The sequence below is a fragment of the Halichoerus grypus genome, chromosome X (genome assembly GCF_964656455.1).
Source record: "Halichoerus grypus chromosome X, mHalGry1.hap1.1, whole genome shotgun sequence".
NCBI classification, from domain to species: Eukaryota; Metazoa; Chordata; class Mammalia; order Carnivora; family Phocidae; genus Halichoerus; species Halichoerus grypus.
Genome location: NC_135727.1, coordinates 70,950,302 through 70,976,274, shown reverse-complemented (window position 1 = coordinate 70,976,274; position 25,973 = coordinate 70,950,302). Strand labels below are relative to the sequence as shown.

The 25,973-nt window shown below is 37.2% G+C and overlaps 1 protein-coding gene and 1 non-coding gene across 2 annotated transcripts in view; one reads left to right on the top strand and one right to left on the bottom strand.

Moving 5' to 3' along the window:
* Nucleotides 1–25,973, bottom strand: part of TEX11 (testis expressed 11) — a 299,675-nt gene that overhangs the window by 108,296 nt on the left and 165,406 nt on the right. The window contains exon 16 of the mRNA XM_078065032.1: nt 20,871–21,008. Within this exon, the coding sequence (XP_077921158.1) occupies nt 20,871–21,008 (138 nt within the window). The remainder of the gene's footprint in view (nt 1–20,870; nt 21,009–25,973) is intronic.
* LOC144380640 (U6 spliceosomal RNA) lies at nt 16,537–16,643 on the top strand. The gene has a single exon (XR_013444864.1). It is a non-coding gene; the product is annotated as a U6 spliceosomal RNA (small nuclear RNA).

The window sequence follows — 25,973 nt, the reverse complement described above, 5'->3', positions numbered from 1 at the left end:
CAACCTACGGAATGGGAGAAGATATTTGCAAATGACATATCCAATAAAGGGTTAGTATCCAAAATATATACGGAAGTTATAAAACTCAACACCCCAAAAACAAATAATCCAAGCAAAAAAATGGGCGGAAGTCATAAGCAGACATTTCTCCAAAGAAGACATACAGATGGGGGCGCCTGGATGGTTCTGTCAGTTAAGCAACCAACTCTTGGGTTTCAGCTCAGGTCATGATATCAGGGTCATGAGATTGAGCCCTGCGTGGGTCTGCTTAAGATTCTCTCTCTCCCTCTCCCTCTGCCCCCCACCTCGTGTGTGTGTGCTCTCTCTCTCTCTAGAAAAAAAAGAAAACAAATGAGCAAAGGGAAAATAAAGAGGGGTAGGCAAACCAAGAAACAACTTTTTTTTTTTTTTAAGATTTTATTTATTTGACACAGAGAGACATAGCAAGAGAGGGAACACAAGCAGGGGGAGTGGGAGAGGGAGAAGCAGGCTTCCCACCGAGCAGGGAGCCCGATGCGGGGCTCGATCCCAGAATCCTGGGATCATGACCTGAGCCGAAGGCAGACGCTTAACGACTGAGCCACCCAGGCGCCCTGAAACAACTCTTTTTTATAAGATTTTATTTATTTATTTGACAGAGAGAGAGAGCAAGAGAGGGAATACAAGCAGGGGGAGTGGGAGAGGGAGAAGCAGGCCTCCCGCTGAGCAGGGAGCCCGATACAGGGCTCGGGATCATGACCTGAGCTGAAGGCAGACACTAAACGACTGAGCCACCCAGGCACCCTGGCAAACCAAGAAACAACTCTTAACTATAGAGAGCAAATTGAGGATTACCAGAGGGGAGGTGGGTGGGGATAGGTGATGGCAATTAAGGAGTGCACTTGTGATAAGCACTGGGTGTAGTATGGAAGTGCTGAATCACTATATTGTACACATGAAACTAATATTACACTGTATGTTAACTAACTGGAATTTAAATAAAAACTTAAAAAAAGAGAACAATCCCATTTATAATTGCACCAAAAAGAACAGAATACCTAGGAATAAATTTAACCAAGGAGGTGAGAGATCTATGCTCTAAAATCTATAAGACACTGATGAAAAGAAATCAAAGAAGACAAATGGAAATATATACCACACTCATGGATCGGAAGAATTAATTTCATTAAAATGTGCATACTACCCAAAGTAATCTACAAATTCAATGCCAACCATCATTAAAATACCAATAGCATTTTTCACAGAACTAGAACCAATTACCTTGTATGGAATTTTGTATGGAATCATAAAAGATCCCAAATAGCCAAAGCAATCTTAAGAATGAAGATCAAAGATGGAGGTATCATAATCCTAGATTTGAAGAGACACCACAAAGCTATAGTAATCAAAACAGTATGGTACTGGCACAAACACAGAAATAGATCAATAGAACAATATAACACCCAGAAAGAAACCCACATCTGTATGTTCAATTAACCTATGACAAAGGAGGCAAGAATATACAATGGGGAGAAACAGTCTCTTCAATAAATGATGCTGTGAAACTGGATAGCTACATGCAAAAGAATGAAACTGGACTACTTTCTTACACTATATTCAAAAAATAAAAAATGGATCAAAGACCTAAATGTGAGACCTGAAATCATTAAACTCCTAAAAGTAAACATAGGCAGTAATCTCTTGGACATCAGCCTCAGCAACATATTTATGGATGTGTCTGGCCAAGCAAGGGAAACAAAAGCAAAAATAAACTATTGGGACTACACCAAAATAAAAAGCTTTTGCACAGCAAAGGAAACCATCAACAAAACAAACAGGCAACCTACTGAATATAAAGATATTTGCCAATGATATATCAAATAAAGGGCTGGTAAAAATATATAAAGAACTTATACAGGGGCGCCTGGGTGGCTCAGTCGTTAAGCGTCTGCCTTCGGCTCAGGTCATGATCCCAGGGTCCTGGGATCGAGCCCTGCATCGGGCTCCCTGCCCCGCGGGAAGCCTGTTTCTCCCTCTCCCACTTCCCCTGCTTGTGTTCCTGCTCTGGCTATCTCTCTCTGTCAAAGAAATAAATTTAAAAAATCTAAAAAAAAAAGAAAAGAAAAAAAAAAAAGAACTTATACAACTCAATACCAAAGAAACAATTCAATTTTTATTTTTTATATATTTTTTAAGATTTTATTTATTTGTTTGACAGAGAGAGAGAGCACAAGCAGGGGGAGCAGCAGAGGGAGAGGGAGAAGCAGGGTCTCTGCTGAGCAGGGAGCCCGATGTGGGGCTTGATCCCAAGACCCTGGGATCATAACCTGAGCTGAAGGCAGAGGCTTAACCAACTGAGCCACCCAGTCGCTCCCAAACAATCCAATTTTTAAATATGGGCAGAAAACCTAAATAGACAATTTTCCAAAGAACACATGCAAATGGCCAAAAGACACATGAAAAGGTAACTCAACATCACTAATTGTCAGGGAAATGAAGATCAAAACCACAATGAGATATCACCCCACATCTGTTACAATGGCTACTATTAAAAAGACAAGAAATAACAAGTTTTGGCAAGGATGTGGAGAAAAGGAAACCCTCATGTACTGTTGCTGGAAATGTTAACTGGTACAGCCAATGTGGAAAACAGTATGGAGTTTCATCAAAAAAATTAAAAATAGTAATATCATATGATCAGGTAATTCCACTGCTGGATATTTACCTAAATAAAAAAACACTAATTCGAAAAGTTATAAGCACCCTTATGTTTACTGCAGCATTATTTACAATAGCCAAGGTATGGAAGCAACCCAAGTGCCCACTGAGAGATGAATGGATAAAGCGGTATGTGTACACACACACACACACACACACACACACACACACACACACACACACACAGTGGAATACTACTCAGCCATAAAAAATGTGATCTTGCCATCTGCAACAACATGAATGGACATAGATGGTATTATGCTAAGTGAAGTAAGTCAGAGAAAGACAAATACCATATGATTTCACTTATGTGTGAAATATATAAAACAAACAAACAAAATGACTCTTAAATACTGAGAAGAAACTGGTGGTTGCCAAAGGGGAGGTGGGTGCGGGGATGCACAAAATAGATAAATTAGATTAAGAGGTACAAACTTCCAGTTATAAAATAAATAAGCCATGGTGATGAAAAGTACAGCACAGGAAATATGGTCAATAATACTGTAATAATGTTGTATGGTGACAGATGGTGTCTACACTTATCATGGTGAGTATTAAATAATAATAGAACTGTTGAATCAATATGTTGTACACCTGAAACTAATATAACATTGTATGTTAATTATGCTGCAATTTAAAAAGGTCAAAACTATAACTGACCATTTCAAAATGAGATAAAAGATATTAAGAAAATGATACAAGATATAAAAGAATGGCATAAATCAGAATTAGAAAAAATCAAAAATGATGTATTAGATCTCTGAAAAAAATTAGAAATAAACCATTTCAGAAATTAAGACTAAAAAAGAAACAGGAGAGTAAATAAATACAGCCAATAATGCCAAAAGAACATAGGAAACGTTTTAAAAGTTAAAAGGAGGGAAAATTTTATTTTATTTTATTTTATTTTTTTTTAAAGATTTTATTTTATTTATTTATTCATGAGAGACAGAGAGAGAGAGAGAGGCAGAGGGAGAAGCAGGCTCCCCGCTGAGCAGGGAGCCCGATGCGGGACTCGATCCCAGGACCCTGGGATCATGACCTGAGCCGAAGGCAGACGTTTAACCATCTGAGCCACCCAGGCGCCCCTAGGAGGGAAAATTTTAAAGTTAAAAAGAATTGAAAATCATACATATTTTCCAGAATAAAAGATAAAGATTTTTTAAAAAAGAAGACAACCAAAGTGACCAATGCAATCCCTATGAAAATCTCAATGCCATTTGTTTTGTTTTGTACAGAAATTTTTAAAAATCCCATCCTAAAATTCATATGTAATTTCAAGGGACCTGAGTCGCCAAAAAATATCTTGGAAGAAAAGAACAAACTTGGAAGACTCACACTTCCTAATTTCAAAACGTAGTACAAAGCCACAGTAATCAAAACAGTGTGATACTTGCATAAGGACAGACATATAGACCAATGAATTAGAATATAAAGCCCAGAAATAACCCCTCACATATATGTTCAAATGATTTTTGACTAGGGTGCCAAGACCATTCAATGGAAGAAGGACAGTCTTTTCAACAAATGATGTTGGGAAAATAGGATATCCACATGTAGAATAATGAAGTCAGATCCTTACCTTACCCCATATATAAAAAGTAACTCAAAATGGTTCAAAGACCTACATGGAAAAGCTACAATTTTAAGTCTTAGAAGAAAAGGGGAAATCATGACAGTGGATTTGGTGGTGATTTCTTGGATATGACACCAAAAGCACAGGCACCAAAATAAAAAATAGATATTTGGACTTCATCAAAATTACAAAATGTTTGTGCTTCAAAGGACACTATCAAGAAAGGGAAAAGATAATCCACAGAATGGGAGAAAATATTTGCAAATCATATATTGATAGTAAGTTAATATCCAGAATATTAAAGGGTTCCTACAACTCAACAACTAAAATATAAACAACCCAATTTAAAAAATGGGCAAAAAGACTTGGAATTTCTCCAAAGAAGATACACAAATGGCCAATAAACACATGAAAAGATGCTCAACATCAGTGCTCATTAGGGAAATGCAAATCAAAAATACAAGAAACCACTTCATACCCATTAGGATGGGTATTATCAAAAAACGAGAAAATAACAACTACGGGTCAGGATGTGGAGAAATTGGGACACTTGTGCTTTCTGGTGGGAATGTAAAATGACACAGCCATCATGTAAAACAGTGGCTGTTCCTCAAATGTTAAACATAGAATTACCATAGAATCCCACAATTATAATAATAATAATAATAATAATAATAATCCCACAATTCTGCTCCTAGGTATATATACAAAAGAATTAAATACAGGGACTCAGATACTTGTATACCTAGTTGATAGCAATTTTATTCACAAAAGCTAAAAGATGGAAGCAACCCAAGGGTCCATCCACAGATGAATGGATAAACAAAAAGTGGTAATATACATACAATGGAATATTACTGAGTCTTAAAAAGTTAGGGAATTCTGATATATGCTACAACGTGGATGAACCTTGAGGACATTATGCTATGTGGTATAAGCTAGTCAGAAATGAGCAAGTATTGTATGATTTCACTTATATGAGGTATCTAACGTAGTCAAAGCCATAGAAACAGAACATAGAATTCTGGTTGCCAAGGGCTGGGGGTTGAGGGGAGCAAAGAATTATTGTTTAATGGGCACAGAGTGTCAGTTTTACATGATAAAAAGAGTTCTGGAGATGGATACTGAATATTGTGTATGTATTAATGCCACAGAACTATACATAAAAACAGTTAAGGGGCGCCTGGGTGGCTCAGTCGGTTAAGCATCTGCCTTCAGCTCAGGTCATGATCCCAGGGTCCTTGAATCCAGCCCTGAGTCAGGCTCCCTGCTCAGCGGGGAGTCTGCATCTCCCTCTCCTTTTCCCTCTGCCTCTGCCCCTGTCCGTGCTCTCTTCTCTTGCTCACTCTCTCTCACATAAATGAATAAAATCTTTAAAAATAAAAGGTTAAGATGATATATTTTACCATAATTTTTAAAAATCGATTGTATTTCTATACGCTAACAATGAACTATTGGAAATTGAAATTAATAAAGTAAGACCATATACAACATCATCAAAAACATGTATTCTCTGGGATAAAGTTAACAAAATATGTGCAAGATTTTATGCTGGAAACTGTAAGATATTGATGAGGGAAATTAAACAAGACCTAAATAGAATGCTATGCTGTGTTAATGAATTTGAATACAATTGTTAAGATGTTAATTGTTTCTTAAATTGACCTAAAGATTCAATGCAATCCCAATAAAAATCCCACCAAACATTTTTGTAGTAATTGACAAACTGATTTTACAATTTATGTGAAAATACAAAGGACTTAAAGTAGCCAAAAGATTCTAAAAAAGAACAAAGTTGAGGACTTACTAGCTTGATTTTAAGACTTACTATACTACTACAGCAATCAAGACAGTGAGGAATGAGGATAGATATAAAGAATCAACAGGACAGAATGGAGTACAGAACCAAATCCCAATATCTATGATCACTAGATATCTGACAAAGGTACCAAGACAATTCAGTTGCGTAAGGACAGTCTTTCAATACCAGTACTAGAATAACATGGTATCCATATGGGGGAAAATGAACCTTAACCCTTTCTCTCTCTCTCTCTCCCTCTTTCTGTCACATGCACATGCACGTGCACGCGCGCACACACACACACACGCATTATCTCAAAATGGACCATAGGTCTAAAAACAGCTAAAACGTGGGGCGCCTGGGTGGCTCAGTCAGTTAAGCGGCTGCCTTCAGCTCAGGTCATGATCCCAGAGTCCTGGGATCGAGCCCCACGTCGGGCTCCCTGCTCAGCGGGGAGTCTGCTTCTCCCTCTGTCCCTCCCTCCCACTCGTGCTCTCTCTTGCTGGCTCTCAAATAAAAGTCTTTAAAAATAAAGTAAATAAAAACAGCTAAAACTATAAAATGTCTAGAAAAAAGCACAGAAGAAATGTACAGCCAAGCTTATTGGGTAAATTGGTAAAACATATCAAAAGTGAAAAAAAAGAGCATAGAAGAAAAATTCTTCCATCTTGGGGCAAGCAAAGATTTCTAAGGACACAATAAACAAGCTATAAAAGAAAAATATAATAAATCTGACTTTACTAAAATAAACCCAAAACACACCTACTAGAATTGTTAAAATTAAAAGAACTGAAAATACCGTATATTGGCAAGGATGTGGATGAACTGGCACATTCACCATTGATAGGCAGGAATGTAATATGGTACAACTCCTTTGGGAAACAGTTTGGTGATTTCTTATAAACTTAGAAATATAGTTACCACATAATCCAGCAATTCCACCTCCGGATATTTCCCCAGAGAAATCAAAACAAATATCCATACAAAGATTTCTACCTTGAATGTTCAATAGTAGCATTATTCATAATAACCTCAAACTGGAAAAACCAAAATGTCCATCAATAGATGAATGGATAAACAAACTGTGGAATATCCATACAATGGAATACTACTCAGGAATAAATAGGAACAATCTATTGATATATGCAACAACATGAGTGATTCTCTAAAACATGATGATGACTGAAAGAAGTCAGACCAAAAAAACAACAAAACAAAACAACAACAACAACAAAAAGCACATACTGTATGATTACATGTATATGAAACTCTAGGAAAGATAAATGTAATCAATAGTGATGGAAAGTGTATTAGTGACTGCCTGGGGCTGAGAATGTGGATGGGGATTGACTTGGAAGGAGCACAAGGGAATCTTTTAAGGTAATGAATATATTCTATATCTAGACTGGGGTAGTGGTACACTGGGGTATATATTTGCTAAAATTATCTAACTGTATACTTAAAATGAGTATTTTTTTAGTGTAAATTATACTTTAATAAATTTGATTTTTAAAGTAAATTAATAATGATTTATAAGGGTCCCTTTAGTTCCATAATTCAATAATCTGTGAATTTATGAACTCCCAAAAAACCTGATTATTATAGATTTTACCAGATTATAATGATATCTTAGAGCAATATGGTTAGAAGAGATCTTAAAATTCTCTTAGTCAAAAAAATTCTTCTGATGCTTGAATCTTCTTCATAACATTCACACCAAGTAGTCACTCTCTGCTTAAATACCTTTAGGGAGAGGGAATTTACTATATATTTTTTTAAAGATTTTATTTATTTATTTGAGAGAGAATTTACTATATTTTAAGAAAATCCATTTCAGCTTTGGACCGGTCTAATCATTAGTTTCCTTATGAGGACTTGAAATCTCACTCCTTGTAAGTCTCACCCATGGAAATGTGCATGGAATAAGTTTAATTCTTTTACTCCTTGATAGCCATTCAAATATTAGGAGGAAGCTATTATGTTCCTCCTAAATCTTCCACTTTCCAAGTTTAACATCCATATTTCCTTTATTCTTCCAATAAGATGGTTTGAGTGCTCTCACCATCCTGAGTGCCTTCCCCTTGGCACAGCAGAGTTTGTCAATATCCTCCTTCAAAAGTGTTGCCCCCTAGTCCTACACAATACTGTAGATATGCTGTAACCAGAGCAGAATACAGGGTGATTATTTTAGGAATAGTCTTTTGGATGTAAAAACTTTTAGAAATAGTCTATATGGATGTAAAAGAAAGCACATAAGTAAACATGAGATGAAGTTCCGCTGGGGTTCATTCTTGATACAGCTATACTATAAAAATACCGTAATTGAGGTTTTAAGTCCCCAAATATTTATTGAATGCCTAATCTGTATCTGGTATTATAGAATAAGTAGAATACATGATCCTTTCTATAGATAAGTTTAAAATATTTTTGTGGAAAGAAAATTTACACGTACAACATAACTGCAAATTAATAAAAGTGTATAATAGAATATCAAATGGTGTGGCATATATCATATGAATTTAGAATCGGAATGTGTAGATGAGGACCTTTGTGAATACTGATTGAGTGTAGATATGACCTGAAGCCGAAAAGAGTAACTAATATGTTAGAAGACAGAGTCAGATCTGAAGACACTTCAATAGACTGAAATGATGAGCCCATTCGAGTAAGATGAAGACAAAGAGGTAATAACAAAATATCCCATACTTGGATCCCCCAAAACAACTGTACAAGAACAGAATAGATGAAATGTGGCTTATCAGCAGCACACGTGAAAGATTTGGGGTTTTTAGTTGACTAAAATATCATGGGAATGGCTACACCTGCCAAAGCATCACAAAATCAATGACAAGCTGTTATAATAGAAACAAAGGCCACAGTGCCACCTAGTGACCATTACTAGTTTACTTCTGATCACAAGGTCATTTGCAGCCCTACAATAAAAAGGCATGATTTCTAGAACTCCATGTAGTAAGAAGAACCAATGTAAAACCAACACATGAGACGTGGTGGTTTACACTTTAGGTCATATAAATATTCTCTAAATAGTCTCACCTTATAACTGTTGTCTTATCACCACATTGTGCTTTGAAATCATGCTTTAGTTTCATCAATCTTTAGTAGTACTAATGACACTTCATGTAGCTAAATTGTAGTTGTAAGCAGAAGACGAGATTTCTACACTGAGTTAAAGAGTGCTCAATTGTGCATTACCATTAACTTTATCATAGACTATCACCAAAACAATCCATTATCCATATCTTAATGAAAATTAAGGTTTTATTATGATTTGCAGCAAAATCCCATTATATGAAGTTGTGATCAATTGCTCCTATACATAAAACCCAAGCTCATTTCCCCTATACTAAGTCTGTCTATTCAAGCCTATGACTTACGCAAACCAAACACTTAAATATGCTCAAAAATAATATAATAAAATTAAGATTCTGGATTTAAGGTACTATAAACTCCCCAAAGGCAGAGATGATGTCTATGAAACTACACAGTTTAATGTTGTCTCATACAAAGTACTGGAGATACTCTCAATGGATAATAGCAATGAAAAATTTACATTTATATCACTTTGAAAATAAACAAAAGAAAGTATCTATATTTAGATTTGCTATCTCAAAAGGATGTTGCCAAATGTATGAACTAATAAATGTACATAACCTACTAAGAGTTCAGAGGAATATATTCCTACTCCTTTAACCCACCCAAATTAACTTCTGACCTATGATTTAATATTTTACTTTATTTTTTTATATTTTATTTTAAAGGAGAATAAAACAAAATGTGTTTCCCTCTTCCCAAAGGAAAGGAACTGAGCTACAGAAAAGAATAATGGGGTGATTTCCTCAACAAAAAGAACAAGAGGCAGTACTGACTGCCAGGGACCTAATCAATACGGACATTAGTAAGATGTCAGAACAAGAGTTCAGAATGATGATTTTAAAGATGCTAGCTGGGCTTGAAAAAACCATGGAAGTTATTAGAGAAACCCTTTCTGGAGAAATAAAAGAACTAAAATCTAACCAAGTTGAAATCAAAAAGGCTATTAATGATATGCAATAAAAAATGGAGGCTCTAACTGCTAGGATAAATGAGGCAGAAGAGTGAATTAGTGATACAGAAGACCAAATGATAGAAAATAAAGAAGCTGAGAAAAAGAGAGATAAACAACTACTGGATCACGAGGGCAGAATATGAGAGATAAGTGATACCATAAGACGAAACAACATTAGAATAATTGGGATCCCAGAAGAAGAAAAAAGAGAGAGGGGCAGAAGGCATATTGGAGCAAATTATAGCAGAGAACCTCACTAATTTGGGGAAGGAAACAGGCATCAAACTCCAGGAGGCACAGAGAACCCCCCTCAAAATGAATAAAAATAGGTCAACACCCCGACATCTACTAGTAAAACTTATGAGTCTCAGAGACAAAGAGAAAATCCTGAAAGCAGCTAGGGACAAGAGATCTGTATCCTACAATGGTAGAAACATTAGATTAATAACAGACCTATCCACAGAGACCTGGCAAGCCAGAAAGGACTGGCATGATATATTCAGAGCACTAAATGAGAAAAATATGCAGCCAAAAATACTATATCCAGCTAGGCTGTCCTTGAAAATAGAAGGAGAGATAAAAAGCTTCCAGGACAAACAAAAACTAAAGGAATTTGCAAACACGAAACCAGCCCTCCAAGAAATATTGAAAGGGGTCCTCTAAGCAAAGAGAGAGCCTAAAAGCAACATAGACCAGAAAGGAACACAGACAATATACAGTAACAGTCACCTTATAGGCAATACAATGGCACCAAATTCGTATCTTTCAATAGTTACCCTGAATGTAAATGGGCTAAATGCCCCGATCAAAAGACACAGGCTATCAGATTGGATAAAAAACAAAGACCCATTGATATGCTGTCTGCAAGAGACTCATTTTAGACCCAAACACACTCCCAGATTGAAAGTGAAGGGGTGGAAAACCATTTACCATGCTAATGGACACCAAAAGAAAGCTGGGGTGGCAATCCTTGTATCAGACAAATTAGATTTTAAATCAAAGACTGTAACAAGAGATGAGGAAGGACACTATATCCTACTTAAAGGGTCTATCCAACAAGAAGATCTAACAATTGTAAATATCTATGCCCCTAACATGGGAGCAGCCAATTATATAAGCCAATTAATAACAAAAGCAAAGAAACACATCAACAACAATACCCCCCCTTTACACCTTTAACACCGCCCTCACTGAAATGGACAGATCATCTAAGCAAAAGATCAACAAGGAAATAAAGACTTTAAATGACACACTGGACCAAATGGACTTCACAGATATATTCAGAACATTCCATCCCAAAGCAAAAGAATACACATTCTTCTCTAGTGCCCATGCCCATGCCACATTCTCCAGAATAGATCACATCCTAGGTCACAAATCAGGTCTCAACCAGTACCAAAAGATGGGGATCATTCCCTGCATATTTTCAGACCACAATGCTTTGAAACTAAAACTCAATCACAAGAGGAAAGTTGGAAAGAACTCAAATACATGGAGGCTAAAGAGCATCCTACTAAAGAATGAATAGGAAATTAAAGAAGAATTAAAAAAATTCATGGAAACAAATGGAAAATGAAAATACAACTGTTCAAAATCTTTGGGATACAGCAAAGGCAGTCCTAAGAGGAAAGTATATAGCAATACAAGCCTTTCTCAAGAAACAAGAAAGGTGGGCGCCTGGGTGGCTCAGTTGGTTAAGCGACTGCCTTCGGCTCAGGTCATGATCCTGGAGTCCTGGGATCGAGTCCCACATCGGGCTCCCTGCTCAGCAGGGAGTCTGCTTCTCCCTCTGACCCTCCCCCTCCTCTCATGCTCTCTCTATCTCATTCTCTCTCTCAAATAAATAAAATCTTTAAAAAAAAAAAAAAGAAACAAGAAAGGTCTCAAATACACAACCCAACCCTACACCTAAAGGAGCTGGAGAAAGAACAGCAAATAAAGCCTAAACCCAGCAGGAAAAGAGAAATAAGAAAGATCAGAGCAGAAATCAATGAAATAGAAACCAAAAGAACAGTAGAATAGATCAACGAAACTAGCAGCTGGTTCTTTGAAAGAATTAACAAGATTGATAAACCCCTGGCCAGACTTATCAAAAAGAAAAGAGAAATGACCCAAATAAACAAAATCATGAATCAAAGAGGAGAGATCACAACCAATACCAAAGAAATACAAACAATTATAAGAACATATTATGAGCAACTATATGCCAGCAAATTAGATAATCTGGAAGAAATGGATGCATTCCTAGAGATGTATCAAATACCAAAACTGAACCAGGAAGAAACAGAAAACCTGAACAGACCTATAACCACTAAGGAAATTGAAGCAGTCATCAAAAATCTCCCAACAAACAAAAGCCCAGGGCCAGATGGCTTCCCAGGGCAATTCTACCAAACATTTAAAGAAGAATTAATACCTAGTCTTCTGAAACTGTTCCAAAAAATAGAAATGGAAGGAAAACTTCCAAACTCGTTTTATGAGGCCTCCATTACCTTGATCCCCAAACCAGACAAAGACCCCATCAAAAAGGAGAATTACAGACCAATATCCCTGATGAACATGGATGCAAAAATTCTCACCAAAATACTAGCCAATAGGATCCAACAGTACATTAAAAGGATTATTCACCACGACCAAGTGGGATTTATCCCTGGGCTGCAAGGTTGGTTCAACATCTGCAAATCAATCCATGTGATACAATACATTAATAAAAGAAAGAACAAGAATCATATGATCCTCTCAATAGATGCAGAAAAAGCATTTGACAAAGTACAGCATCCTTTCTTGATCAAAACTCTTCAGAGTATAGGGATAGAGGGTACATACTTCAATATCATAAAAGCCATCTATGAAAAACCCACAGTGAATATCATTCTCAATGGGGAAAAACTGAGAGCTTTCCCCCTAGGGTCAGGAACACGGCAGGGATGTCCACTATCACCACTGCTATTCAACATAGTATTAGAAGTCCTAGCAACAGCAATCAGATAACAAAAAGAAATAAAAGGCATCCAAATCGGCAAAGAAGAAGTCAAACTCTCATTCTTTGCAGATGATATGATACTTTATGTGGAAAACCCAAAAGACTCCACCCCAAAACTGCTAGAACTCATACAGGAATTCAGTAAAGTGGAAGGATATAAAATCAATGCACAGAAATCAGTGGCATTCCTATACACCAACAACAAGACAGAAGAAAGAGAAATTAAGGAGTCGATCCCATTTACAATTGCACCCAAAACCATAAGGTACCTAGGAATAAATCTAACCAAAGAGGCAAAGAATCTGTACTCAGAAAACTATAAAATACTCATGAAAGAAACTGAGGAAGACACAAAGAAATGGAAAAACGTTCCATGCTCATGGATAGGAAGAACAAATATTGTGAAGATGTCAATGCTACCTAGAGCAATCTACACATTCAATACAATCCCCATCAAAATACCATCCACTTTTTTCAAAGAAATGGAACAAATAATCCTAAAATTTGTATGGAACCAGAAAAGACCCCGAATAGGCAGAGAAATGTTGAAAAAGAAAAGCAAAGCTGGCGGCATCACAATTCCGGACTTCCAGCTCTATTACAAAGCTGTCATCATCAAGACAGTATGGTACTGGCACAAAAACAGACACATAGCTCAATGGAACAGAACAGAGAGCCCAGAAATGGACCGTCAACTCTATGGTCAACTAATCTTTGATAAAGCAGGAAAGAATGTCCAATGGAAAAAAGACAGTCTCTTCAACAAATGGTGTTGGGAAAATTGGACAGCCACATGCAGAAGAATGAAACTGGACCATTTTCTTACACCACACACAAAAATAGACTCAAAATGGTTGAAAGACTTAAATGTGAGACAGGAGTCCATCAGAATCCTAAAGGAGAACACAGGCAGCAACCTCTTCGACTTCAGCTGCAGCAACTTCTTCCTAGAAACATCGCCAAAGGCAAGGGAAGCAAGGGCAAAAATGAACTATTGGGACCTCATCAAGATAAAAAGCTTTTGACCATACGATCCAGCAATTGCACTACTGGGTATTTACCCCAAAGATATAAAAGTAGGGATCCGAAAGGGTACGTGCACCCCGATGTTTATAGCAGCAATGTCCACAATAGCCAAACTGTGGAAAGAGCCAAGATGTCCATCAACAGACGAATGGATAAAGAAGATGTGGTATATGTATACAATGGAATATTATGCAGCCATCAAAAGGAATGAAATCTTGCCATTTGCAACGACGTGGATGGAACTGGAGGGTGTTATGCTGAGCGAAATAAGTCAATCAGAGAAAGACATGTATCATATGACCTCATTGATATGAGGAATTCTTAATCTCAGGAAACAAACTGAGGGTTGCTGGAGTGGTGGCAGGTGGGAGGGATAGGTGGCTGGGTGATAGACACTGGGGAGTGTATGTGCTATGGTGAGCTCTGTGAATTGTGGAAGACTGTTGAATCACAGATCTGTACCTCTGAAACAAATAATACATTATATGTTAAAAAAAAAAAAAGCTGGCGGGAGGGGAAGAATGAAGGGGGGGAAATTGGAGGGGGAGATGAACCATGAGAGATGATGCACTCTGAAAAACAAACTGAGGGTTCTAGAGGGGAGGGGGGTAGGAGGATGGGTTAGCCTGGTGATGGGTATTAAAGAGGGCACGTTCTGCATGGAGCACTGGGTGTTATACGCAAACAATGAATCATGGAACACTACATCAAAAACGAATGATGTAATGTATGGTGATTAACATAACATAATAATAAAAAAAAGAATAATGGGGTGTTTTCTAAAATAATGTAATCTCCTTCAGTTCTGATAATCAAGCATAGATCTTCATCACTTTTAGTTTCCAATTTTCCACAGGAGCAAGGACAAAAACAGTATGAACAAATGCAATTCCTTTAATCACAAGAAACTGACAGGTGTTTATTGAGTCTCTATGCCAGCTGTCAGGGAAAATAAAGATAAGATATGGTCCCTGTCTCAGGGAGGTGGCACTCTGATAGGGGGCTAAGTCAGGTATACAAATAACTAGAATACAATGCAGAATATAAGTACCTAGGTATAAACAGAAGTGTTACAAAGTTTTAGAAGAAAAGTAAGACTCAGAAATTTCCTTATAAAGTGAAGACTGTCATTAGGACCTAGGCTTTGATAAAGGAAATTTCATAAGGTAGAAATGCAGGGAAGAGGTCATTCGCAATGGAGAAGCATGGAAAAAGGTACAGAGGTAGAAAAGCACAGATCATGGTTAGGAAGCTGCAAATAATCCAATTTAGGACAAACACAGTATACATGTAATGGAAATAAAATAGGATTATATTATGTCTAGATTATGGAGGACCTTAAGCACCAAGGAATTTGGTCTTTATTTATAGAGAGCCACTGAAAATTATCAAATGGCTCCCTGTAATTGGTTAGAAGATTATTCCAATGGTGACAGAAGTGATGAAAGCCTGGACTAGAGTAGTGAGGTAAAGATGGAAGAGGAGACAGCTGGCAAAAATATTGCAGAAGTAGAACTGATCAGCCATGGCACGTGATGAATACAGGGGGAGCAGAAGGAATCCAAGAATCTAAAATTTCAGTCTCAGATTGCTGGGTACACCCAACGATAGAAAAGTGAATGTGGGCTATGAGAGAGATCAGGGCTAGACATACAGATTTAGGAATGAAGAGTTGAAGCTACGATGGATTACTGAGGGTAGAGTGTACAGAAGAAGAAAAAAAAAAAAAGAAGAGATCAGATAATAAATTCACTCAACAAATGTTTATTGAAAACTTACCACGTACCAAGCATGGTCATGGGTGTTAGGGATAAAATAGTGAAGAAGACAAACATAATACCTGCCCTCATCCAATATTTATTTGGTGAAAAGAGCCAGTAACAGAAACAGAGAAGGAATAGCTAGAGCAATAAATAGGATTAAGAGATGTCATAGAAGCCAAAGAGAAAGTTTCCAGAAGGATGAAGTGGTTGACAGTATTACATTGTTTTGTGCTAGAGAGATCAGAGGGTAAGAAGGACTGAGAAAAGATCATTAGACCTGATCATTAAAAGGTCACTAGTGATCTTTATAGAATCAAAGATGCAAAAATCATCAAGAGGGGGATAGGTAGTGAGGCCAAAAACCTTAGATAGCCTTGTCTATTCTTTTTCTTCTATCCTACATCTGGTTGGGAATTGTCAGGGAATTCTGTCATCTTTACTTTTATAATCTATTTAGAATCTGCTCCCCATCCACAATTCTTCCACTCCAGTCCATGCCACCTCATCTCTTGCCTAGATTATTTCAGTGGCCTCCTAAATGGTCTCCTTGCTTCCACCCTTGCACCTGCCCTAGCCTATTCAATACAGTGGTAAGACTGATCTTATTAAAATGCAGGGTAGATCGTGCTCAATTTGGCAGTACATATACTAAAACTGGAACAATACAGAGAAGATTAGCATGGCCCCTGCACAAGGATGACATGCAAATTTGTGAAGTGTTCTGTATCTTAAAAATTTTTTAAATTCAAAAAATAAAATAAAATGCAAGTCAGATCATGTCATTAATGACAAATCTTTACAACGAACTACAATGTCTTTCTTACATGATCCGTTTCCCCACTATTTCCCTGATCACAGTTCCTACTTTCCTTAATATTACCTGTGCTAGAGCCACACCCGTCCCTTTGCTATTCTTCAAATACCCCAGGTATGCTCCTATCCCCACTACCTTTGCACTTGCTATTCCTGCTATTTGGAATGCCGTGGGATTCCCCCCTCCCCAGATATCCACATAGCCAGATCCCTCATTTCCTCAGGTCTCTACTCAAAAATCACCTTCTCACTGGGGCCTTCCTCGGCCACCCTATCTAAAATTTCAACCCTTTATTCCTCTTCTAAAACATTTAATGCCACCCTTTCCTCCTTAGTTTTCTCCTTAGCACTTATCACTAATGTAACAGGGTCAGCAAACTATGGCCTTTGGGCCACTTCTAGGCCACCATCTATTTTTGTATAGTCCACAAGCTAAGAAGGCTTTTACATTTTTGAAAGGTTGAAAAAAAAATCCAAAAAATAATAATATTTTATGACACATGAAAATTATATGAAATTCACATTTCAGTGTTCCTAAATAATAAAGTTTCATTGGAATGCAGCCATGCCAATTTGTTTACACATGGTCTATGGCTGTTTTCATGGTACAACAGCAGAGTTGAATAGCTGCAACAGACACTGTATGGTGTAAAAAACCTAAAATATTTACTATGTGGTTCTTCACAGAAATTTTGCTGACCTCTGTAATATACCATAATACTCATCTTTTTATTTTCTGTCTCTCCTAGTAGAATGATAAACTCCATGGGTGTAGGTGTTTTCGTCTATTTTGTTCATTACTATACTCCAATGCTTAGGACAGTACTTAACATATAGTAGACAGTCAATACATATTTTTTAAATAAATGCACAGTGAAAAAAATAGCAGTAATTTTAGGTTAAAAAGTTTGGTGAAAGGAAGGACAAGAGAGAACTGTAATTTGAGCAGGATGACAAGACTGAAGGAGGGTTTTTGAATAAAGAAGATGTCAAAATAATTGTAGTGATGGGGAAAGAAACAGTTGAGAGAGAAATATTAAAGAGTTCAAGTTGAGGGCGCCTGGGTGGCTCAGTTGTTAGGAGTCTGCCTTCATCTCAGGTCATGATCCCGGGGTCCTGGGATCGAGCCCCGCATCGGGCTTCCTGCTCAGCGGGACGCCTGCTTCTACCTCTCCCACTCCCCCTGCTTGTGTTCCCTCTCTGTCAAATAAACAAATAAAATCTTTAAAAAAAAAAAAGAGTTCAAGTTGAGATTTGTAGAGAAGGTCCCCAGAAAAAGTTCTTTCTAAGAGATAAGAAGAAGAAAGGAAGGGTAAAGAAAGGAGAAGTTGATGAAGTTTATGTGAGTGGCTATAAGTTCAGAAAATTACAAGATAACGTTTTTTGCTAAAGGGAAGGGTAAGGCATGGTGGCTTAAGGACAAAAAATTTTGGAATCACCATTGTGAGGAATATGACAGAAAGTTAGTAAGAGTCAGTTTTATTGAGTACCTAGCTGAAAAACCATGCAATTTTAGCAGATCCAGTAAACATGGTTTCATAAATTTTTTCTCAACAATGTTCAGGGGCGCCTGGGTGGCTCAGTCGTTAAGCGTCTGCCTTCAGCTCAGGTCATGATCCCAGGGTCCTGGGATCGAGCCCCACATCGGGCTCCCTGCTCAGCGGGGAGCCTGCTTCTCCCTCTCCTGCTCCCCCTGCTTGTGTTCCCCTCTCTCGCTGTGTCTCTCTCTGTCAAATAAATAAATAAAAATCTTTAAAAATATATATATAAAAAAAAACAATGTTCAAATAGCTCAAGGGAAGGAGTGAAAAAAAGACAATGAAAATTAACAAGGGAAGGTGGGAATAGTAAAACAGTAAAATATAATGGATTGTGTAATTTCTTTTCACCTTTCTATATGTCTTAGTGCACAGGAGAGTATTCCTTACATATGGCGGGTACCAAATCAATGTCTGCTAAGTTCAAGACAGAAAGGATGAAGAGAAAAATATACTAACAGTAATCAACAAGATTACCTTGAACATACTGAGAATAACTTTTGGCTTCATCACCAGTCTGGCCTTAAATGATATAATTACATGCTGAGTATACACTATTAGGACATGCCTGGTTTCCTGCTCTCCTCTTCTTCTCCTCCTTACTACTAATACCATTTGTACTCCAAATTATAGGCTTAGTCCTATATTAGGCTCTAAGATCAAACTTGACATTAGTCAGAGGAGACTTAAGCACTGCTTCAGGGTGCCTGACTGGCTCAATCGGTGGAGCATGTGACTCAATCTCAGTGTCGTGAGTTCAAGCCCCACACTGGGTGTAGAGACTACTTTAAAAAAAAAAAAAGAAGAGGCACTGCTTCAAGTCTTGAAAGACTGTATCTACTCACTTCAATTCTAGTAACTGCATCCCAGACTGGTCCTCTATGCCTGACCTCCACTCTTAAAAAGAGCCTCATATTCTAGGGATGTCTGGGTGGCTCAGTAAGTTGAGCATCTGTCTTTGGCTCAGGTCATGATCCTTGGGTCCTGGGATCGAGCCTCACGTTGGGCTTCCTGCTCAATGGAGAGTCTGCTTCTCCCTCTCCCTCTGCCCCTCACCCACCCCCTGTTCATGCGTGTGCTCGCTCTCTCTCTCAAATAAATAAATAAAACCTTTAAAGATCTGCCCATTAGGATACCCTGAGGCTAGCTGCTTGGTTGAGTTAAAGGCTACTATACTATGTCTTATTCATGTCTGTAACCTCAAAGACTATCACAGTGTCTTGTGCTGTACTCTATCTGCATTAGCTGAACAGATAGCAGAAGAGATACCCTTCCTTGGCCTGAAAAATATTCATCCAAATGGCATGTCTGACTCCAAGTCCTTCCCAAACTATCAGGCCAACATAAATCATGAAAGTTACAGTAACTTTCTGATCACCTTCTTTATGTCTTTAAGTAAGCAACTATCTTTCTGAAATAGTTAATGGCATCCTACGCAGAAATATAATGAATTAGGTAATGAAACCTGTACGATAATCTTTTTTTTCAGGTCTTTAAGTCAATAGTAGTGTCAACTGTCTTTCTGAAACACTTAAATGCTAGGCTATGCTGAAATATCATGAACTAAGTAACATTTCAACTTCTCTTCCAGAACTATAAATTTTTAATATACAAACTAAATGGTAAATATTCTTTTGAAAGAAAATTTAAAGTATTTAGTCAAACAACCCTTCAAAGTAAACAAAAACTCAAAGAAAATGTCTGGAATTGCAACCAGTAATCACATATTTTCCCCTAAATTTGTCATTAAAACCTGAAAAGCAACAAAAGCCTTCATATTGTATCTGGGCCCACACTTGTCCTTCCACAAGCCAATACCTTTCCCCACTTAAGTGCATACTATATGATGCCCAAAGGAAGAAATGTCCCTTCCTTAAATAGGTTTTTATTGCATTCACCTCCTAGAATTTTGTTCTGAAAAACAATCGGTTGCTAAACATTTTCTAAAGTGGTTGGATAGGCAACAGGTAACCCAGTACATAAAAGAATGACCATTTTATCGGAGTATTTTCCCACACTGAAATGTTTGACCAATAAAAGTGTACCTTATAATTTAGTCGGCTTCAAAGACAATATTGCAGATGGTTAGTAGCAAGACAACTTTGTTCAGAAGTTCCAATGATATATTACTTCTCAGAAAAGGGTGCCAAAAAAACCCAGTAAGTAATGGAATTAATAGTTTTTCAAGTTCTCTCTTTCTGGGAAGTCCCAATCAGTCATGTTTACAGTGTACAAATCAGGAAAATATCAATTTGAGTTTATCTTGTATGAAAGAACTCTCAGATATCTTAACCTCGTAGCCAAGAAGACACACCAAACTATATCTACCTCTCTGCCACTGCATGTAACACTTCCTGCCTTTGAAAAATAGATAAATCAGGGGCGCCTGGGTGGCTCAGTTGTTAAGCGTCTGCCTTCGGCTCAGGTCATGATCCCAGGGCCCTGGGATCGAGCCCCGCATGGGGTTCCTTGCTCCACAGGAAGCCTGCTTCTCCCTCTCCCGCTGCCCCCCGCTTGTGTTCCCTCTCTCGCTGTCTCTCTCTGTCAAATAAATAAATAAAGTCTTTAAAAAAAAAAAGAAAAAGAAAAATAGATAAATCAAAGGACCTTATCAAGTTGTTTCAAATGCAGGTAACAGGAAGCCATGTTCCTCCGCAGCTTGGCCAAGTCCAGATCTCTTTGATCAGCTGCATAAAATCTCAGAGAATAATAGTACCAGTTTAGGGCATCAGCGTAACTTTGTACCTAAAGGTTGAAAAGAAATAATAAAATTACAGAGATATCTCTACATTTGACCTTAATTTTTCTAAGTCTCCTCTAGAAAAAAAACAAGAAATTGTATTGTTTTCTTTTTTAGGCAACCAAAACACAATACCCTCTCTAGTTGAGTTCTAAGTGCATTTTATGATCCGTCTAGATCAGTATAAGTTACAGATTAAGTGGCAATCAATATTCTCTCTTCTTTCCCCACATTAGAAATTTCAGAGAAACCATCAACAAAATAAAAGGCAACCTAGGGAATGGGAGAAAATATTTGAAGACCACATATTCAATAGAGGGTTAATATCCAAAATATACAAAGAACTCCTACAACTCAATAGCAAAGCAAAAAACAAAAAACAAAAAAACCAATTTAAAAATGGGCAAAGGACCTGAATAGACATTTTTCCAAAGAAGTCATACAGGGGCGCCTGGATGGCTCAGTCGGTTAAGCATTCGATTCTTCTTTTTTTTTTTTTTTTAAGATTTTATTTATTTATTTGACAGAAAGAGAGAGAGCACAATCAGGGGAAGGCAGGAGAGGGAGAAGCAAGCTCTCTGCTGAGCAGGGACCCCGATGTGGGGCTCGATCCCAGGACCCTGGGATCATGACCTGAGCCAAAGGCAGATGCTTAACCAACTGAGCCACCCAGGCTCCCCAAGCATTCGACTCTTGATTTTGGCTCAAGGTCATGATCTCAGGGTTGTGAGATCAAGGCCCAGGTCAGGCTCCACGCTCAGCTGGGAGTCTGCTTGAGGATTCTCTCTCTCCTCTCTCCATCTGCCCCTCCCCCTGCTCATGCTCTCTCTCTCAAATAAATAAATCTTTAAAAAAAGGAGACATACAAATGGCCAACAGGTAGAAGAAAAGGTGCTCAACATTACTAATCATCTGGAAAATGCAAATCAAAACCACAATGAGATATCATCTCATAACTATTAGAGTTGCTATTATCAAAAAGACAAAGGATAACAAATGCTAGTGAAGATGTGGAGAAAAGGGAAACCTTGTACGCTGTTGGTGGGAATGTAAAACGTAGGGTTATCATGGAAAACAGTATGGAGGTTTCTCAAGAAATTAAAATTAGAACTACCATATGATCCAGCAATCCCATGTCATTATTTGAAAGAGATATCTCTACTCCCATGTTCACTGCAGCAATATTCACAATAGCCAAGGTACAGGAAACAACCTAAGTGTCCATTTACTGATAAAGGGATAAAGAAAATATGGTATATGTACACAATGGAATATTATTCAGCCATAAAAAAGAGGGGGCATCCTGCCATTTGTGACAAGGATGAACCTGGAGGACTAGTATGCTAGGTGAAATAAGCCAGACAAAGATAAAATATTTCATGTCATCACTTATATGTAGAATCTGAAAAAAAAAAAAAAGTTAAACTCTAGAAACAAGAGAGAAGAGTGGTTGGGAGGGACTGGAGGGCAGGAGAAATGGGGAGGGGTTGGTAAAAGGGTATAAACATTCAGTTATAAAATGAAAAAGGTCAGGGCGCCTGGGTGGCTCAGTTGTTAAGCATCTGCCTTCGGCTCAGGTCATGATCTTAGGGTCCTGGGATCAAGCCCCGCATCGGGCTCCCTGCTCCGCGGAAAGCCTGCTTCTCCCTCTCCCACTCCCCCTGCTTGTGTTCCCTCTCTCACTGTGTCTCTCTCTGTCAAATAAATAAAATCTTAAAAAAAAGTGAAAAAGGTCTGAGGATCTAACGTATGACATGGTGACTATAGCTGACTACAGCTATACTAGGTTGTATAATTGAATTTTGCTAAGAGAATAGAACTTAAATATTCTCACTAAAAAAAGTGATGAATATGTTAATTAAATCAATGGTTAGAACTCTTTCATAAAGTATACATATACCTAGTCAAATCATCACATTGTACACTTAACTGTGTCAATTATACCTCAAAAAAATTTTTTTAAAAAGAAATTTCACATGTGGGATGGAAAGTCTGAGGGGTGGTGAACCACTCTAGAAAACTCAAAATACAATTTTAGTTATTAAATACGTAACTAATGAATCACTGAACACTACAACAAAAACTTATGATGTACTAATTGAACATTAAAAAAGAATTAATTTTTAAAAAATGATAATTTTTAAAAAGAATATCCATAATTCACCATGCTAATATAGCTATTTTCATTTTTTTACACTCCATTTTAACCTTGTCCTTCTGTATTTGTATATAGTTGCAATCATAGTTTATATTAGAGTTTCATGTTCCATTCTTTCCATTTGACTTTATTTTGTATTTTTTTTATTTTTTATTTTATTTTTTTTAAAGATTTTATTTATTTATTTGACAGAGAGAAAGATAGCGAGAGAGGGAACACAAGCAGGGGGAGTAGGAGAAGGAGAAGCAGGCTTCCCGCCGAGCAGGGAGCCCGATGCGGGGCTCGATCCCAGGACCCTGGGATCATGACCTGAGCCGAAGGCAGACGCTTAACGACTGAGCCACCCAGGCGCCCCTCCATTTGACTTTATTTTGTAAATATTAATCTATATTACTATGGAGTCTTCACAGTTGTCAATTTAAGGAATATTTAACATTCAATTAAGTTAATATACAATGATTTTCTTAGTGCTAGATATTTAATTGATTTCCAGGTTTTTCACTATGATAATGAAGTGCCACTGTGTTTTTGTACAATTTTTTTTTTTTTTTACTTTTGAGGCACTAACAAATTTTCAAGGGTAAGACACTATTAGGAAAAATCTGATAGAAATAATCTGGGTAACTTTTTTTAAACTAAGAAAATTCAGATTGCTCATGCACACCATGAGGTGTGTGTAAGGTAGATGAGTCCCTTGTACCCTCCATCAAGAAGCTTCACATTTTTCAACGAAGAACAGGAGTCATTAGGACCTAAATGGAATAAAACACACTCTTCAACTAGAAAAAACTGTGCTGTGTAGGTCCAACACTGCTTATTACTATTTAGAATCAAGATTATATTCTTCTCCAGTGTTGGAAGTGGGAGTTTAAAAAATATCATTCTGCAAGACTGGAAAATGAGGGAAAAGAAAGAGAATCAATAGGAGAAGGGAATTCTGAAGTAATTTTAAATCTGTTCCATAAAAAAATACAGGCCTTCTAAAAGAGAACAAGAATACCATTCTATTTTGCAGTACCTGATTTTACGGAGTAAAACAAGACATTTTGATATACAAATACATTGTGAAATGATCACCACAATCAAGCTAATTAACATATCCATCACCTCAAATAGTTACTTTTTGTGGTGAAAACACTTAAGATTTATTCCCTTAGCAAATTTCAAGTATATAATACATTATTATAATTATAGAGAACAAGCAGTAACTTAGGTCTTATAACTTATTCATTTAATAACTGAAAGTTTGTATCCTTTCACCAACATATCCCCAATTCCCCCAACTCCCAAACCCTGATAATCATCATCCTCTTCTGTTTTTATAAGTTCGACTTTGTTAGATTCCACATATAACTGAGATCATGCAGTATTTGTCTTTCTGTGTCTGCCTTATTTCACAGCATAATGTCTTCGAGATTTATCTGTGTTGTCACAAATGACAGGTTTTCCTATAGATCATTTTGGGTAATATGGACATTTTAACAATATTAATTCTTCCAATCTCAATTCTTGCAACCTGTGAACACAAGATATCTTTCCATTTACTTGTGTCTTCTTCAATTTCTTTCATCAATGTCTTATGGTTTCAGTGTATAGATCTTTCATCTCTTTGGTTAAATTTATTTCTAAGTATTTTAGATGTTATTTTAAATGGGATTGTTTTCGGGGCACTTGGGTGGCTCAGTCGTTAAGCGTCTGCCTTCAGCTCAGGTCACGATCCCGGGGTCCTGGGATCGAGCCCCACATCGGGCTCTCTGCTCAGAGGGAAGCCTGCTTCTCCCTCTCCCACTCCCCCTGCTTGTGTTTCCTCTCTCGCTGTCTCTCTGTCAAAGAAATAAATAAAATCTTTAAAAAAAATAAAATAAATGGGATTGTTTTCTTAATTTTTCAGATAGTTCATTGTTACTGTATAAAAGGACAACTAATTTTTGTATATTGATTTTGTATCCTGCAATTTCACTGAATTTGTTTAACAGGTTTTTTATTTTTTATTTTTTTGGTGGAGTCTTTAAGATTTTCTATATATAAATATTAAATCATCTGTAGAGATGACTTTACTTCTCCCTTTCCAATTTGGATGCCTTTTATTTCTTTTTCTTGCCTAAATGATCTGGTTAGGACCTTCAGTACTACGTTGAATAGAAGTGGTAAGAATGAACATCCTTGTCTTGTTCCTGATCGTTAATGAAAAGTTTTCAGTTTTTCACCCTTGAGTATGATGTTCGCTGTGGGCTTGTCAGGTATGACCTTTATTATGTTGAGGTACATTCCACTTATACCTAATTTGTTGAGTGTTTTCATCATGAAAGGATGTTGAATTTTGTTAAATTTTTTGTCTGCATTTATTGGGATGATAATATGATTTTTATCCTTCATTCCATTCAATGTGGTGTATCATATTTACTCATTTGCATACGTTAAACCTTCCCTGAATTCCAGGGAAAATTTCCATGTGGTCACTGTGTAAGATCCTTTTAATATGTTGTTGAATCCAGTTTGCTAGTATTGTGTTGAGGGTTTTTTTGTTCATCAGGGATTTTGGCCTGCAGTTACCTTTTCTTATAGTGTCCTTGTCTGGCTTTGGTATTAGGGCAATGTTGGCCATGTAAAATAGTTTGGAAGTGTCTGGGATGAGTTTGAGTTTGAGAACAATTAGCATTAATTCTTCTTCAACTGTTTGGTAGAATTTACCCATGAAACAATTTGGTCCTAGGCAGTACTTTATTGGGAGATTTTTGATTATTGATTCTACCTCCTTACTCATTACTGATTTGTTCACATTTTCTATTTGTTCATGATTCAGTCTAGGTAG